Here is a 15,311-nt window from a genome sequence, read left to right as displayed (position 1 = left end):
GGCTGCCTTCTCCGGGGGAGAGTAGCTGCCCCGGTGTATATCCCCATACCCCTCTCCCTTCTGGCTCCTGTACACAGCACACACTCACACATGAAGGGTTTTGGGGGCGTGTGTGTTCGGTGGGGTGTAGTGGATGGGGCCACATAGGTGGTCCCCTTTGGTTGCACTCTGCAGTTCCCCGCCCCTGTTTTAATTACACCTTAGACATTACTACTTATCAAACACACACTCACACACACACATTAGGTCTTGGGGGGTGGTTACACTGAGTGGCATCTGGTGGGCGGGGCTCTTTGGGTATGTAGGCTGCCCAGAGGGCCGCGCTCCCAGTCCTACAAGTTGGGCTGCCCCTCAATTTTAATCGCTCACTATTAGAAAATATTGAAGAGCCAGAAGGGTGAGGGGAGGGGTCTTCTTCCCACACCCCTGCTTCCTGGTTGCTGCTCGGGGCGGGAGGGGCCAAGAGGATTAATTAATTGTTCTGCTGGTTCGGGGTCTGTGGTGGCTGGGGGGCTGCTGGCCCCCTGGTGTGCCCGCTGCGCTACACCCCAGCGGAGTTGAGGGAGGGAGGACGTGTGGATGTGTGGGACGTGAAAGTGTGTGTGGTAATGATTGGGCCTGGATCTGGGACTTGCTGTCGCCTGGCCTGCCTGTGCTTCTCCCGATGGGGGGCGGCGTTGCCTCTCCCCGCTGCTCATGACTTCACCCACCTGTGGGCACTTCTTGACTCCCAGAGCACTTGGCCAGGGGCACTGGGGCAGGCGCTGACCCACTGCGTGGCTGTCTGGGGCACTTGGCCCTCCTGGGTATTGGGTGGGGCCTCTGCCGGGGGGTTTGGGGGCGCTCGGGCTCCCGGGGCCCGGGTCCAGTGCACGGCCCATGTCTGAGCGGCTGGGACCTGGCGGGGTCGGTGGGCTGTTGCCCCTGGCTCTCTGAGGGCCTCTGCCCTATGCTTATGGGGGCTCTGTCCGGGGGCTTCCTCTGCAGTCTTCTGGGTGGATGCGTGGTTGTCCCTGCGGTGGGCTTCGTGGGTTCTGTGCTCCGTGGGGGCTGCTGGTGGCCTGGGTCTTGTGGCCCTCTCTGCCTGCTTCTGATTGCTGGGGGGGGGGGCTGTGGATTGTTGGCCTGTACACTTATACACTCATAACTAACCACGGTTACCATGTAGATCCTGTGCCATGGGTGTTGCATGTTCTCACACACACATTCATTAGCCCAGTAGCATGCTCGCTAAGCAGTTGATGTATTATCATGTCGTCTCAGGTCATCTATCCACAGCTGTGTTGTATGCGATTGCTGCTACTTGTGCTTGTTTTTGTTTGTTTGTGTGTTTGTTTTTTCTCTGCTTGTCTGCTTTCAGGTGCTCCTGGTGGCGCTAAGGCTGGATTCCCCTCAGAGGCCATGGATTGTTGTCTGTTTTGTTTTTTACAGGTGTAGCAGCTGGTTGTCTGGTTTTTGTTTCTATTTTTGTTCTGTTTCCCCTTCTTTCCTCTTCTTCTTTCCTTGTCCCCCGGTCCGGTTCAGTTCTATTACATGTCATATATTGTCAACAGAAATAAATAAATGGGCATCAAGGGGAGCTTTACATTTATAAAACTTCCCTTGGCAAAGCAAATCTGTTTGGCATCAAAGGTATTCAGACTACAATTCTGCTGCCATAATGCTGAACAGGACAAGGGGGAGAAAAAAAAAAAAAAAAAAAAAAAAAAAAAAAAATAGAAAGATAATCTTGCAAAAAGGTTTCATGCTCATTTGAGGTGGCAGAAGTTAGAAATGATTATGGTGATTAGGAAGTTTTATCCCTCATCAAATCAATACATGAAACTAATATCTGTAGAATCGCTAATCTATCTTTCCAACATTTTGACCTTTGGAAATTGTTCAGATACATATGTTCTCTTCTGTGCTTGTTTGATTTTTGATACTTAAAAACAAAGGAAGTTTGGATGAATTTTGGATGAATTTTGATAATAACAACGTTGCAAAGTGCCGAACAAGAAGGGATAAGATGAGTTTCACAAAAACACAATAATAAAATGTGTGATAAAGGTACCAGATATTCCCAAAAGATTTCCATCCATTTATAGTATTAATTACCTTTAACAGTACGATAGGAGGATGGTTGTTACTGAGTATCAGTTTTAATGTGTCATTTAGATGGAAACTAAGCTAGCAGACAAAGCAACACTGGGCTACACACAGACCCAGAAACAAAGCTAACAGCACCTCTGAGGTTGTACTTTCAAAGGGTTCTGTAAGCAAGTTGTCAACCTAAAAACTATACTGCTTATGTGCTGATCTTAAGCAGATACATTCACTGGGGACCAAACTTTTAAGAATCAACACTATCCAATTACTTTAATAAAGGTGGGGGGTAAAAAGGATTTCCTCAAATACCTCTCTTCATGTCATTAGGATTCTTCCTCCGGCCCCCAGTGGTATCTAACCACATTTCATAGAATGAATAATATGAATATGAATAATAGAACCTTTGGAAAAATCTTGTAGTTACAGTTCACACTGCACTTTGGTGAGTGTGATTACCTTTCCCTCAAATGGAATGCCAGGCTTGTATGATGCAGGTACATTCTCAAAAGTAACTGTTCTGATCTGACTGCTGAAGCTGGTCCTCTCGCTGCCACTAAGAATGACTCCTAGATGGTGGTAAACACACAGACCACAGTTAATCAGGAACAGGTGCCGCCAATTCAGAGAAAAGACGTGGGTCCCTGTCAGCCTACCTGTGCCATATTCCTCCAGCTCAGCGGTCACCTCAAAACTGTCAACATTTATGTTCTTGTCACGGAAGAACTCCTCCATGTCCACAATTTGTGTAGCGCATCCGCTTTTATCCGTCTAGAAGACAATCAAACAGGTGAGTTACAAAAAAACAACACAATTAAAGAGGATAACAAGTGACAAGTTTTGAATACTCACAGTCAGTTCAAACATCCTGCACATGGTTTCTGGCTGCGGCATGTGCCAGTGAAACCAGGTGATAGTTCTGCAAAAGTTTGCCTTTACTGAACCAAGAACTGGTTTCCCATACGTATATCTGCAGGAGAGTGAGCAGAAATACAGAGATGTTGTTTGTTCTGCAGATTAAAAGCCTGAATTTACACTGAAGGTGATAAGTATTATGTGACAGCCATGGTTCACCAGGTAGTTTTGACATCCTCCAACCAGAAGGTCAACCCCCAGCCCCTAATGTAATGTAATGCTAAAAGGATTATATGCATATGAGCAGGCACTAAAAAAACATTTGTTGTGTCCTAAATAGTTACATTTCTTAGTCTTAGTAATTTGTGGACAATGTGCATTCATGTTTACATTGGTCAGGCTTTGTTTAAGACTATTAATTAGCAGCTCAGTAGCAAATACTTTGGATAGTTGTCGTTGTTACAATGAAAGTCAATAAGGGGAAATAATCAACGCTAGCATGACTCTTCCCTTGTAATCAGTGTGACAAACAGTAATTTGTGCACCACAGTTGATGACCCACAAAGTCCCATTTGGAGGGAATTCATCGTCACCCTAGCCAGCTAATGAAATAGACTAACAGACCTATCTCGAACCACGACTGCTGCCACTGACCTGCACCACAGACTTATTTCCAAAAACAGTTCAATTATTGAAAGAGTAGAAAAAAGTGAATAGTTGTATCATCATAACTTGTACTTCCTGTGACATTACCATAAAAACAACAACAATGTACTCATCTACTTTTAATAGCTATCATACCAATAACCATGACTTAACACTCACTTTCCACAAATCTTCATCATGACCTCTTTATCCAGGATGGTTATCACATTGGGCAAGTGAACCTTCACTTCATACTTTGGCAAAACTATAGCAATGGAAACAGAAATAAAAGTCTTTCAAGTGAAAAGTTACAAAACGTAGTTCAAAGGCAGTGTTTTTGTGAAAAAAATGTACTTTTTTTTTTTTTTTTAAACCAAAACTGCATCTTACCGTATTCCTTGATGTCAAAGCTGTGGGATATTTGCTCTCCTTTGTCTGTCAAGGCAGTGATCATGTAGCTTCCCTGTACAGCCTCAGGAATTATAGGGTGTGAAAGGTCAAGTATGCCGCCAACAATGGCCTTATCCAGCCACTGGGCAATGCGATTTGAATTTGGATCCTGCAGATAGTAAAGACACTAATATTGATTAAATGTTACTTCATTCTCCATTCTGTTAAAGATAACATTCGGAATTTAGTGAGCTGACCTAATTTTTCTTACAACTTTGGTGGGTTAAGTTTTGCATCTAATCACAGTGCAAAGTTGTGAAATCTATTTGTCATTGGTGTCCTTGCACCGCTTTCCTGGGAACTCACCCTTCAGAGAAAAGATCAAAGTCAAACACAACAACTCCCACAAATAGAGAATATTAAAATAAGAATATTGCAGTTGTGCTCTGTGACCTTCACATCATATTTGGCATTTTTTACCCAACAACCTTGGATTACCTTATGTGTGAACTAACACCTTAGTATAAAAACCTTGTTTCAGTTGGGATGCTCTGTTAACTATAAAAAAACTAAATGCTAACCTTTGCAAATTGTTTCCATTTAAATCAACTAAACATAAACAACAAAGATGCTGAACTATTGAAAGGGAGAAATTGTATTAGTCTTTGAAAGAAAATGCTGCTTGTTTTTCATTTCAGGCCAGAAACACCTTTCATAATAGGTGGGATGGGGCTGTGATCTCCCTATGCTGCCTCACCTCTTCACTTGAAAGACTTGGAAGGTTCCACTATAGTTCCAACTGATTTTGAAACTCTTGCTTAAAATAGACTTTCAGTTGGTGACTAATCTGAGGGGTTCTTTTTGGTGTTCACAGGCAGGATTTTTTCGGTGGACGACACGGCTGGATTGCAGGCAGTTTCATTCATCCATCGTTTAGTTTAACTGGAATGAACTGAATAAGGCCTTTTCTCTCCCTGTTCTTTTTTTAAATTTTTTAAAAAGAAAAGCAAGTCAGCAGCTTTGAGGAGAAATGCCAGTGCCTCAGCCCTCTCAAATTCAGATAAATAGCAGCCATTTTAAGTTCTCACCTGGAGCGCCACTTCCTTGTACTGAAAAGAAAAGACACAATTAAAATGAATCTTTAAAACACAAACACGCTATAAGTGCTATATCTTAGACGTTATTGGTAAACATTTCTCAATAATATATGCCATCTTTTTTATCACCTAATCTGACATATTGCTCATTCTATCAGATGCAAATATCATATCTCAACCGAGCATGGGGCAAAATATTGGGTTTCCCAAATTCAAGATAACACAAAAGACATCTGGTATCTTCTATTAGATGTGTGATCCTGCCTGAAAGTGTGAAAAAACAAAACATGATGTATGAATTACAACTGATGTTGTCATTTCTAGCAACCTCTTTCATCATCATTTGATATGGATTATATAGAGATACAGATTTCACATTTCAGACATGTTTTTATGCTCTCATCACAAATGGGAAAGAACTGTGCCACTATTGATTCAGATGTTTGGGTCAAATGCAGTGTGTGCCAAATGAACTCTGACGGCATTTTTATCACATTACTCCACACAGCGCTTCCCACCCACGCCGTCCTCAAAAATCAACAAACAGCCCTACTTTCACCTCCCACTCTCCTGAACCAAAATAGACCTTGTTCTTCCGATTTACAGAGTGCTTGCTGGAAATCACAGCCGTAGATTAAATTCACAAGCTGAAATTACGACACACATCCTACAATTTATGTGAATTTGACAAAAATGAGCAGATTAAACATACCACTCGATCTTCAGGGATGAAATTGGCATCCATGGAGACAATCCGGAATTGGACTTTAAAGACAAGAAAGAAATAATCAGTATAATCATGAAACACGCGCAAGGTAATGCAGAATATTGTGAGTAAAATGGCATACTAAGTGTACAAACAGAATTAGAAATAAAAAAAAATAAATCATACAATATACTGCCTTTTGAGATGTATGCATATTGGATCATGAGAGAAATCATGGAGTGAAAATGTTTTACAAGCAAAAGGGTACTCATGCAATTTTTTCACAGCATGTTCACAAAACTGAGAGACAAAAATATCTTATTAATACAAAAAAAATGATCAAAATGTATTTCAAATCTAACACCATAGCACAATAGAATAAACTGTGTGCCATTTTGATGTTGCTAATCTATTAAGATATCCTGCTAAGTTGCTACTGTGGGCCCAAAATCTAACACAAAAATTAAAACAGGATACTAAGTAGTCTCAAAGTACAACACTGTGCAGAATTTTTGTTTCAAGTCCCACAACTGGAAAAAAAAAAAAACACTATTTACAAACGCCAGAAAAAAAAACTAAGACAGGCTCCCCTCAAACCTAACAAAACATGGAGAGTTTTCGACAGGTAGTTTCTTTGGGTTGAGCCAATGACATTTTTAAAAAGTGCAAAGCTGGTGGGATTTCCCCATTAATTTTACACAGATGTTAAAGATGAAAATGTTTGTCTTGTTTTTTTAAATGGTGACAGGTTGTTAGACTTAAAACAGAAAGCTGGTAGGACAAAGTGTAAGAGTTAGAGAATAACAAAGTCTCAAATATGCCTTTAGTAATATCAGTATGTATCTCACTGAATTTTTTTATGTTTTAGGAAAAAAAGTTGAATTAATCAACAATCAAAGTTGTACAAACAGACTCAGATAAGGTGGTAGATCTTTGAATTCCTCCTGCTGGTATACTTTCAAATGAACAGAAAATTACCTTTAAATTCTGCGCATGCTCCACAGTTCCCATGTTACTTGTTTTACCCACAAGTAACAGATGATGTTCCAAAATACAGAATAATGAAAAGGAATAACACCCTTCTTATGTGCTAAAAAAAACACAAAAAAACATGTAAAGCACATGGGCATATTGCTATCTATCTTAGTGGGGTCTGAACCACATTGCTCAATAAATCCATTTCCCTTCCTTTCTTGTACAGGGACAGTACTGCTATTAAATAGTCTTGTCAAGCTACAACCATAACTCAACATAAATATGCATGTAAACATCTTGAACGTATCTACATTTACCTGTAAAAAATAATTAGATCAAATCAATTTATCAAAAACACATTGATGGGTTCAAAAATTCAAATTTTTTTCTGCTTTGAATATTCCTTAAAGGTAGAAAACAGCCTCCATCCAGAAGTCTTGAGGAATCACCCTTTTTTCTCAGCACTGAATTTAGACATAATTTCTAAAGTTTTCAAGTGATGGCTCAGCATTATGCAGAAAGAATTAAGTCGCTCAAAGTTGTGCAAGTGCAGCTGAATTGGTAAGCAGTGCAGAGATGATAATGTGGGCAAGTTGAACAGCAATACTGCAGCAAAGTATCATCGATTGCACCACACAGCTGGAAGCTCCAATTCTTCCACACACCATCCAAGAGGATTTGTGACATTAAACACCTACCAGGCTGTCCAGGTTTGTAAATCGGTTTGTCAGTTTGGATGATATGGATGAAAGCAGGGGGCTCAATGAGGATTTTAGTCTTCTTGCTCATTTCATTTTCTGAGTTGCTCCCAGTCCGAAGTGCTACACCAATGGATGCAACAGTTCTGGACTGCACTGTAGGGACCTGCAATACCAGCAAAAACATCTTTCAGAATGGATTCTTCTGCCTGGTTAGCAGAAGTTAGCATAAATAGTGTCCTTGCAGTGGTAGAGTATGAGTGCTTGGAAGCAAATCCATCTGAGACAAGAAAACAACAAGAGACAGACTTCTACTAAATTAAATGTTACTGTAATTTTATAGCATATGGCTCTGCTGTTACATAACAGTGGTCAAAACCACTCCCTAAAATTTTATACGAGTATGTTCACATGGGTGTTGTGACCCTGGGTTCTGGCAGAAAACCTGTTTTGTTTAGTTGCAGAGAGAAAATGCCAGACCAGTCCTGAAGCAGGGCCAAATATTATGGGGTAACGGTAAAGCAAATACTGGAAACAAAAATGGTATTATTATGAATTTGAAAATACAAAAAAGGAGAACTGACCTGAAATTCGAAGCAGCGGTAGAAGTCATTTTTAACAGGCTGCTCTCGGATGACACTGTATGTAGAGCCCACAGACAGGCTAATGGTCAGAGTGATGTCCTCCATGGGGCTGTGGACGTGGGCACACAAGATCTCCCGTTTCCCTCCTGTCACATGGGAGCTGACAGTCACTGCATAGATACTGCATTTAGAAAGATGAAAATAGAAAATTATGAGTGTAAGGATTTGGACAAAACATTATTAACAGAATCTTCTGGTACCCACTGAGGTTTCACAGATTAAATTTGTTAGTTGTTATTGGTTTCAAGGGTTTAAATTATTTAAGATACTATATGATTTGGGGAAGAAACACTGAAAAACGTATTTAGGTATATAATCAACATTTTCAATAACAACTACAACATGTCGAACAGAGTAAAGTGAAAATTGTCACACTGATGTGTTACCTAAATTCATCTAAACACTGGTTGGATTTTGCATGTAGGAGGCTGCTCATGCAGAAGCCTGCTGGTGCCAATGAGAAACTAAGGAGAAATTGAATTGAGTCTAGCAGGCGCTGCTGAGAACACTGATGACATTTTTGTAACAAGGAAAAGTTTCATGCTTATCTGAATAAGACGTTACTATGGCAGACATTTGAGTCACGATGTCTAAGTTCATATAAAGACACCAATACAAAGGTAAACAGGGGAATCAACAACAGACCCTTAAGTTGACTTTGAAATTAAAATCCAAAATCATTTTACAAAGGTTTGGGGCCAACTGTGAGGCTTTACAGCCAAAGCACATTAAAAGAGCAGCACTTAAGAATAGTTGAGCCGAGTAATTAAATGTACTGAAGTGTTTACAGATGGGACGGACACATAAGCGCACGCACGCCCACTCACTGGTGGGACTGTTGATTTGCTGATTGTTTAACTACGGTGGCTGAGAAGTGAAAAACACATTCAAAAAACACATTAACAAAATAAAAAACAAAATAAGAAAAGAAAGAAAATTGACAAATTAAAAACAAAATAACATCCATCCATTTTCTATACCGACAGTCCGTTAATCGGGTAGCGGGTGGGCTGGAGCCTATCCCAGCAGTCATCAGGCGAAAGGCGGGGTACACCCTGGACAGGTCGCCAGTCCATCACAGGGCCACATAGAGACAAACGAGACAAACAACCATGCACGCTCACACTCACTCCTACGGACAATGTAGAGTCACCAATTAACCTAACATGCATGTTTTTGGATGGTGGGAGGAAGCCGGAGAGAACCCACGCATACACGGGGAGAACATGCAGACTCCACACAGAAAGGCCCCAGGCAGGGATCGAACCTGGAACCCTCTTGCTGTGAGGTGACGGTGCTAACCACCACACCACCATGCAGCACAACAACAAAAAAATTAACAAATTAAAAAACAAATTAACATTTTAAGAAAAAACACTAACAAATTAAATAAGCAAAATAACATTTTAAGAAAAAACAATAAATTAAAAAACAAAATAACATTTTAAGAAAAAACAATAAATTAAAAAACAAAATGACATTTTAAGAAAAAAACCCCTAACAAATTAAAAAAACTAAATAGCATTTTAAGAAAAAAATGGACAAATTAAAAACAAAATAACATTTTAAGAAAAAAACATTAAATTTTAGGAAACAAATGTATTTTTGAAAAACAAGTTTTAATTTTTAAAAACAAATTTACATTTTAGGAAACAAATTCACATAAAAAATTATGTTACTATCATCCCTACAGTTATTGCGCACATTTTTTGTCATGTGTGCGAAACCTTTATGTTGTCCCTATGAGGCTGAGAACTGATTGTGGCACGGAAAACGGCATTATTATTCGCATGAAGAACAAAATGGTGTAAACTGGCTCAAATTTACTCCACGAAAAGGGCAAAACATCGTTCAGTTAGAATAAACTTAAGAAAAAACGATTCAGCGCAGTTCTTGCCCTCAAAAATCACCGCTGACTTTCCACGTGGGGCAGGACTACAAATTCAGTGTTTTGTACTACAAGTTCCGGTCACCGTGACGTCACGTACGTGTGTTTTTTTTAATGTAAATTTGTTTCCCTAAAATATTTTTTTTTTGTAGCTAAAATGTAATTTCTTTTATGTGAATTTGTTTCCTAAAATGTAAATTTGTTTTTAAAAATCAAAACTTGTTTTTGAAAAATACATGTTTCCTAATATTTAAAATGTTATTTTGTTTTTTTAATTGTAAATGTGTTTTGCACTTCTCAGCCACCGTACATAACAGTGTCCTGAGGCCAAATCGTGGACTCTGACTTAACAGTGAGTAATGCAGGCTGTTGGTTCTGGGTGATATCATCTTTACTCCAGCACGAGTTCCCAGACACGCGTTTTTTTTCTCCGTTTCTTTTCTCCCAAGTTTAATCAAGTGCAAATGCTTCTCCTGCAAACTTCAGCGCCTGCACGGCATCAGCTGCTGTAGCCCAATCTATAACTTTTACTGACAACATAGAATGCAGCCGATGATTAAAAATACATTTTACTTACGTGTCATTAAGGTTGGCTGATGTCGCAGTTTGTAGGAGAATTGCAGCGATTGTGACTGCAAATACTTGGAGGACAGGTGCCATGTCTGCAGAGCAGAGCTGGAGCTTTGCATGCAACGGGGCAGCACGAGCAGATACAGAGGAGAAGGAGGTCGGACTTACTGCCGTACCCCCTGTGAACCGGACTCACAGACAGGGATGTGCACTGCATTAGCGGTAGCCTGGGTTGCTGTTTATACCCCCAAACTACCCCCTCCTTGCGGTTTACTCCTCCAAAGTTCGTTGGAAATTTGCAGCCTCCTCCCCATTCCACAGAGTTTCACTTCCCGACAGTCGAATCACAGTCGTGCCTGCAGCCAACAGGCCACTTTCTGGAGAATTTCACGAATGCACACTTTTCCGTAAGTAAGGGCTATAAATTACGAAGGTGGAAAGGTGAAAATAGTCCACTGGCAAAAGCAGACATAATGCCCTTAGAATTTTAGCATGACAGGCCTGACTTTAACAGGCAAATAGTACTAAAGACAATAGAAATAACACAGTTCAGGGGCCTTGGTGGCTTCTTGCAGACACTTAGCATTTATTCCTTGCACTTACACTAAGTTCAACAATGCTGCCACAGGCCAGTGCACAGTATCTATGGCTTTACATTGTCATGATAGAATTATACATCGCATAGAAAACATTTCATTTGGAATGCATATTTAATTAAAAAGTGCAAATTTAAAAAAGATTTAGAAATGCAGTCACAAAAAGTTGGGTTCAGATTATGATAAAGCATATTTTCTGTGTGAGAGTTAAAGGGCATGTCCTTCAAATGTGGCTCACCTTGATCAGGCTAACATATCCTGACTGTCTGAAATTCAGGCACCGTATTCTCTCTCATCTCTCTCTCTTCCAAATATTTACCAGTGGATAAAGCTTGCTTTGTTTTTGCAGCTTGCACGATGGCATGTACCTGATTCTTTATTAATCAAGCTTGTAGCATAGCACGCTCTGTGACACAGCAAGAATATCTTGGTACATCAAACATAGAACCAACGGTTATAACAAAATATTTAGATGTCCACTCTCTTGAATCAAAATGTGTCTTTAGCTATTTGAAGCAATCAAACCAAGTCGGTTTCTGACATCACAACTCTTGACTTTAGGTACCAGTCTCTGGCAGACAACTTTTAGTCCAATCTTTGTGGGCTGGCTACAAGATAAAGGTGTGGCAGCAATTCCACTCACCTCAAGATTCATCTGAAAAATTCAGTTTTTCTATCAAATTTGGAAAGGTTTTCTGAGGGTATTGTTTTGCCCATGTGTGGGTTAGACAGCTATGTTGAATGAGTGCCAGCTTCCCATTTCCCATGGGCTGCCAATTGGTTATGTGAGTGAGGATAGCTATATAAGGTGATATCCTGTATAACCGACTTGCTCATTTCTGTGCTTGAACAGCAGCTTTATAAGGAGATATCTCTGAGAAAGACATGTGGTGAAACTAGGACCGCACACACAACGGTCTTCTGAAAGTAACGCCTTATACAGGCACACACACGCACACACATAGAGGAAGAGACAAGATATTGACGCACACACATCTCATAAGGAGGAGACTGAATACAAGTGTATATAACATCACACTCCTAGACAAAGACAGAGCTTTTCCGTACTTTGTGCTGTTCGCATGTGGTGTACTGAACTGCTCTCCGCACTTTGCAAACTGCGCAAATAAAACTGTGTTGATTTTTATATCGTCGCATCTGTCTTCCTCCTTCACTGCATCAACGGACTCGGAAAGAGGCACAGGTTTACCTCAACAATTTTGGGGGCTCGTCCGGGATGTGGTGAGGAGAGGACGGAGTTCATTCGGATAAAAGATTCCTTCACGGTGACAGAGACGGGACACGAGCCGGCACGTTAACACAGAGGTAAGCAGAACCTGTTTTATCAAACTCTGCACATTGAATATCTTAAAACAACGTGTCCTGTCCTGAAACTGGTGATTGAATCAGCAAAAGACGATAAGAGTTAATGTTGATAACTGCGTGAAATTATAAGAGAAAAGTGAATATAAAAGAGGATAAAACAGACTGTCTTTGGTCGTGGCGGACCCCACCGGTTGCCTGACGAGGAACCGGAAGCCTGAGAGGCTGCTGGGTTAGAGTCCCGGGGAGGTGAAGACACCCCGAATTCTACTGGGTTTGAGTCCCTGGGGTTAGAGTCCCCTAAAGTAGTATACTCTACGGAGTTGGGTTAGAGTCCCTTGAGGTTATACTCCTCATAAATTCTTGAAGTCTGTTTGGGGTTAGAGTCCCCTAAAGTAGTATACTCTACGGAGTTGGGTTAGAGTCCCTTGAGGTTATACTCCTCATAAATTCTTGAAGTCTGTTTGGGGCTAGAGTCCCCTATACTAGAGTACAGGAACAGGGTTCCTGAGGTATTTTTCTATAAGTGCATTTTGAAAAAGTTTGTGAAGATTTTAACGTACTTTGTGTGTTTTGTATTTGTTTGAGAGAAATAAGGAGAAGCGGGCTGTGGGAAAAATAAAATTCTGAGGTGTCTAAAGGTGAATGGGTACATAAAACGGTGTCTTGACAAACTCGACAATCAGACAGAGGAAACCTAACGGTGATAACGTAATCTGTCTGAGCCATTGAAACCTAGCGGTGTTAACACAAGTGGCTTGGTTTGTCAAAAGGGTCAGTTGCTCAGGTGTTATGCCATACAAACTGACTGGCCGTTAATAAATCATCACCTTACAAGGCCTGTTGCTCGGACGTACGTCATACAAACCGGCTGGCCTCAGAATTTAGAAAAAGAGAAGTAAAATGGAGGGAGAGTTTGACAGGGAAATAGATGATGGGGGATGGGGCCCAGGTACGGGTGCCTGGAGGCCCCTCGAGCTGCAGTTAGAGAATACGTTAAAAGCAGCAGGGGCAGTGTTACCTAAAAAGGGTAGGGACAGGAAATTAGCCGACATGAAGGGACAAGTGGAACAATTGGTGAGATATAAGGGCAAGAAAATGTCAGACCCCGGTCCGTTAGGGGCCTGGTTGTGGGAAAAGGAGAAAGAATGAAAGGGGAGGAAAGAAGAGCTGGCAGAGCAGGGACAAAAGGCAGGTGTGCTGCAACGTTCGAAATTAAAAAAGGAGGCGAAAGAGCAGGAGGAGCGACGACGGGGCTGGTCTGAGCTGGCGGTCTTCTGGCAAAGTGTGAGACATCTCCATGAGAACGCAGGAAAACCAGGAGGCAAACAAATGGTAACTGCACCTGACACTCCTACATGCCCACCTCCATATGCACCGCCTGCTGCACCGACACCAGGGTTATATCCCACACTATATGTGACTAGTGGTACACTTCAGGTTGGAGCCTCAGAAGAGACACTTGTAAGTGACAGTGTGACTGAAGCAGGTGCAGCCACTCCTACAGCATCAATCTCTGAGACGCCCGTAAGGACAGGGACGACGTCCAAATCCTCATATAACCCCTTCACAGGTGATAGCCTTTCGGCGCCCCCAGACCCATTCTCGCAGAGACAGGCAAGAGAACAGGCTCCGCAGCACACGGTAAAACGAGAAGTCACACCACAGCCACGGAGGCAGGTCATGAGGGGAAGTGAGATTTCAGATTGTGAGGAGGAAGCAGAAGCAGCAGGGACAGCTTCTTTTCAAGGAAAGGGACAGTGGGAAGGTGAAAGACAAGAAGTACCAGTAAGTTTTAGCTTGGCAGGATCATGGAGGGAAGAGGAGGAAGATTCAGCCGTCAGGAAAGAGAGAGAGCTAGATGAGTTATGTCGGAGAGAGATAGAAGAGCTCTGTCAAAAAAGGGACGGACTGGTGAGAAGTGTAGAGAAAGGAATGAAGGTGGCAGAGGAACTGACAGATACGATAGGCAGAAGAGTTAGCCAGCGCCGACGTGGTGGGACAATCCTTCCGGTCACAATGTACCCACTAACAGCAGTACCAGGACAAGGTGACCAGTACCGACCATTTACTATAGGGGACATACAGGCCATGGAGAAATTACCACCTGTAGCCGAGGGTGGAAATTTGTGGCTCAGCAAATTGGATTCTCTGACGGCAGGACAGAAATTGGCATTAGGGGACTTTAGAGCTATTGCAGGACGATGCATGACGGGTGGGGACATGAGAGAAATTGAGACTATCGCTCATACAAACAGAATGACAGATGGCACCCCTTTCACGCATCATAGCACTGAAATAGGGAAAGCAATGAGAGAAAAATATCCACTACCTAACGCCACCGTAATGCCAAAGATGAGATGGGACCCCAAACAAAATCCCAGGGAGTATGTGGATCAGAGCAAGGATTTATGGTTGAAACACACAGGATGCCACCCAGGGAAAGCTGGAGCTCAGAGAGAGTGGTTTAGACAGGCTATACTGGAAGGAGTGCCGGAGAATGTCAAAACAGCCATGGTTAATAACCCGGACATGCTCGGTAGTGAATCCCATGTCTGGGAGAAACACTTAATACACCACCTCACCCGTGCTCAAGATAATACGCAGAAGGAACAGGATGACTTAAAAGAATTGCAGGTTCAGCTGTTAAAATTACAGTTAACGGAAGCTAGACAGAAATGTAATGATAAAAATAAAAAACAAAAAGGGGAAGCTGCGAAGGTCATGTTAGCTGCCGAGCCACCACAGGTTCCTGATTTATTTCCGGTCCCACCATGGGTACCGCAGCCCCCATCAGGCGGGAGAAGACATGGGGGAGGACCAATGCGGGGTGGAGGCT

The 15,311-nt window shown here is 41.8% G+C and overlaps 1 protein-coding gene across 3 annotated transcripts in view; it reads right to left on the bottom strand.

The window, feature by feature from the left end:
• LOC140290045 (alpha-2-macroglobulin-like protein 1) overlaps positions 1-10,720 on the bottom strand; it is a 37,946-nt gene extending 27,226 nt beyond the window's left edge. For 2 of the 3 annotated variants that reach the window (XM_072379316.1, XM_072379318.1), the window contains exons 1-10: positions 10,561-10,720; positions 8,036-8,216; positions 7,452-7,617; positions 5,785-5,837; positions 5,064-5,084; positions 3,976-4,144; positions 3,766-3,850; positions 2,938-3,055; positions 2,742-2,856; positions 2,545-2,654 (exon numbers count right to left, since the gene is read on the bottom strand). In XM_072379316.1, coding sequence (XP_072235417.1) covers positions 2,545-2,654; positions 2,742-2,856; positions 2,938-3,055; positions 3,766-3,850; positions 3,976-4,144; positions 5,064-5,084; positions 5,785-5,837; positions 7,452-7,617; positions 8,036-8,216; positions 10,561-10,643 — 1,101 coding nt within the window. In that variant the 5' untranslated portion in view covers positions 10,644-10,720. The remainder of the gene's footprint in view (positions 1-2,544; positions 2,655-2,741; positions 2,857-2,937; positions 3,056-3,765; positions 3,851-3,975; positions 4,145-5,063; positions 5,085-5,784; positions 5,838-7,451; positions 7,618-8,035; positions 8,217-10,560) is intronic. The other variant, XM_072379317.1, reaches the window with a different exon arrangement.
• Between the last annotated feature and the right edge of the window lie 4,591 nt (positions 10,721-15,311).

The sequence above is a fragment of the Leuresthes tenuis genome, unplaced genomic scaffold, assembly GCF_036924035.1.
Source record: "Leuresthes tenuis unplaced genomic scaffold, fLeuTen1.0.hap1 SCAF_1, whole genome shotgun sequence".
Taxonomy (NCBI): Eukaryota; Metazoa; Chordata; class Actinopteri; order Atheriniformes; family Atherinopsidae; genus Leuresthes; species Leuresthes tenuis.
Note: the sequence above shows the minus strand (reverse complement) of the source record. Positions and strands in the feature narration are given on the sequence as shown.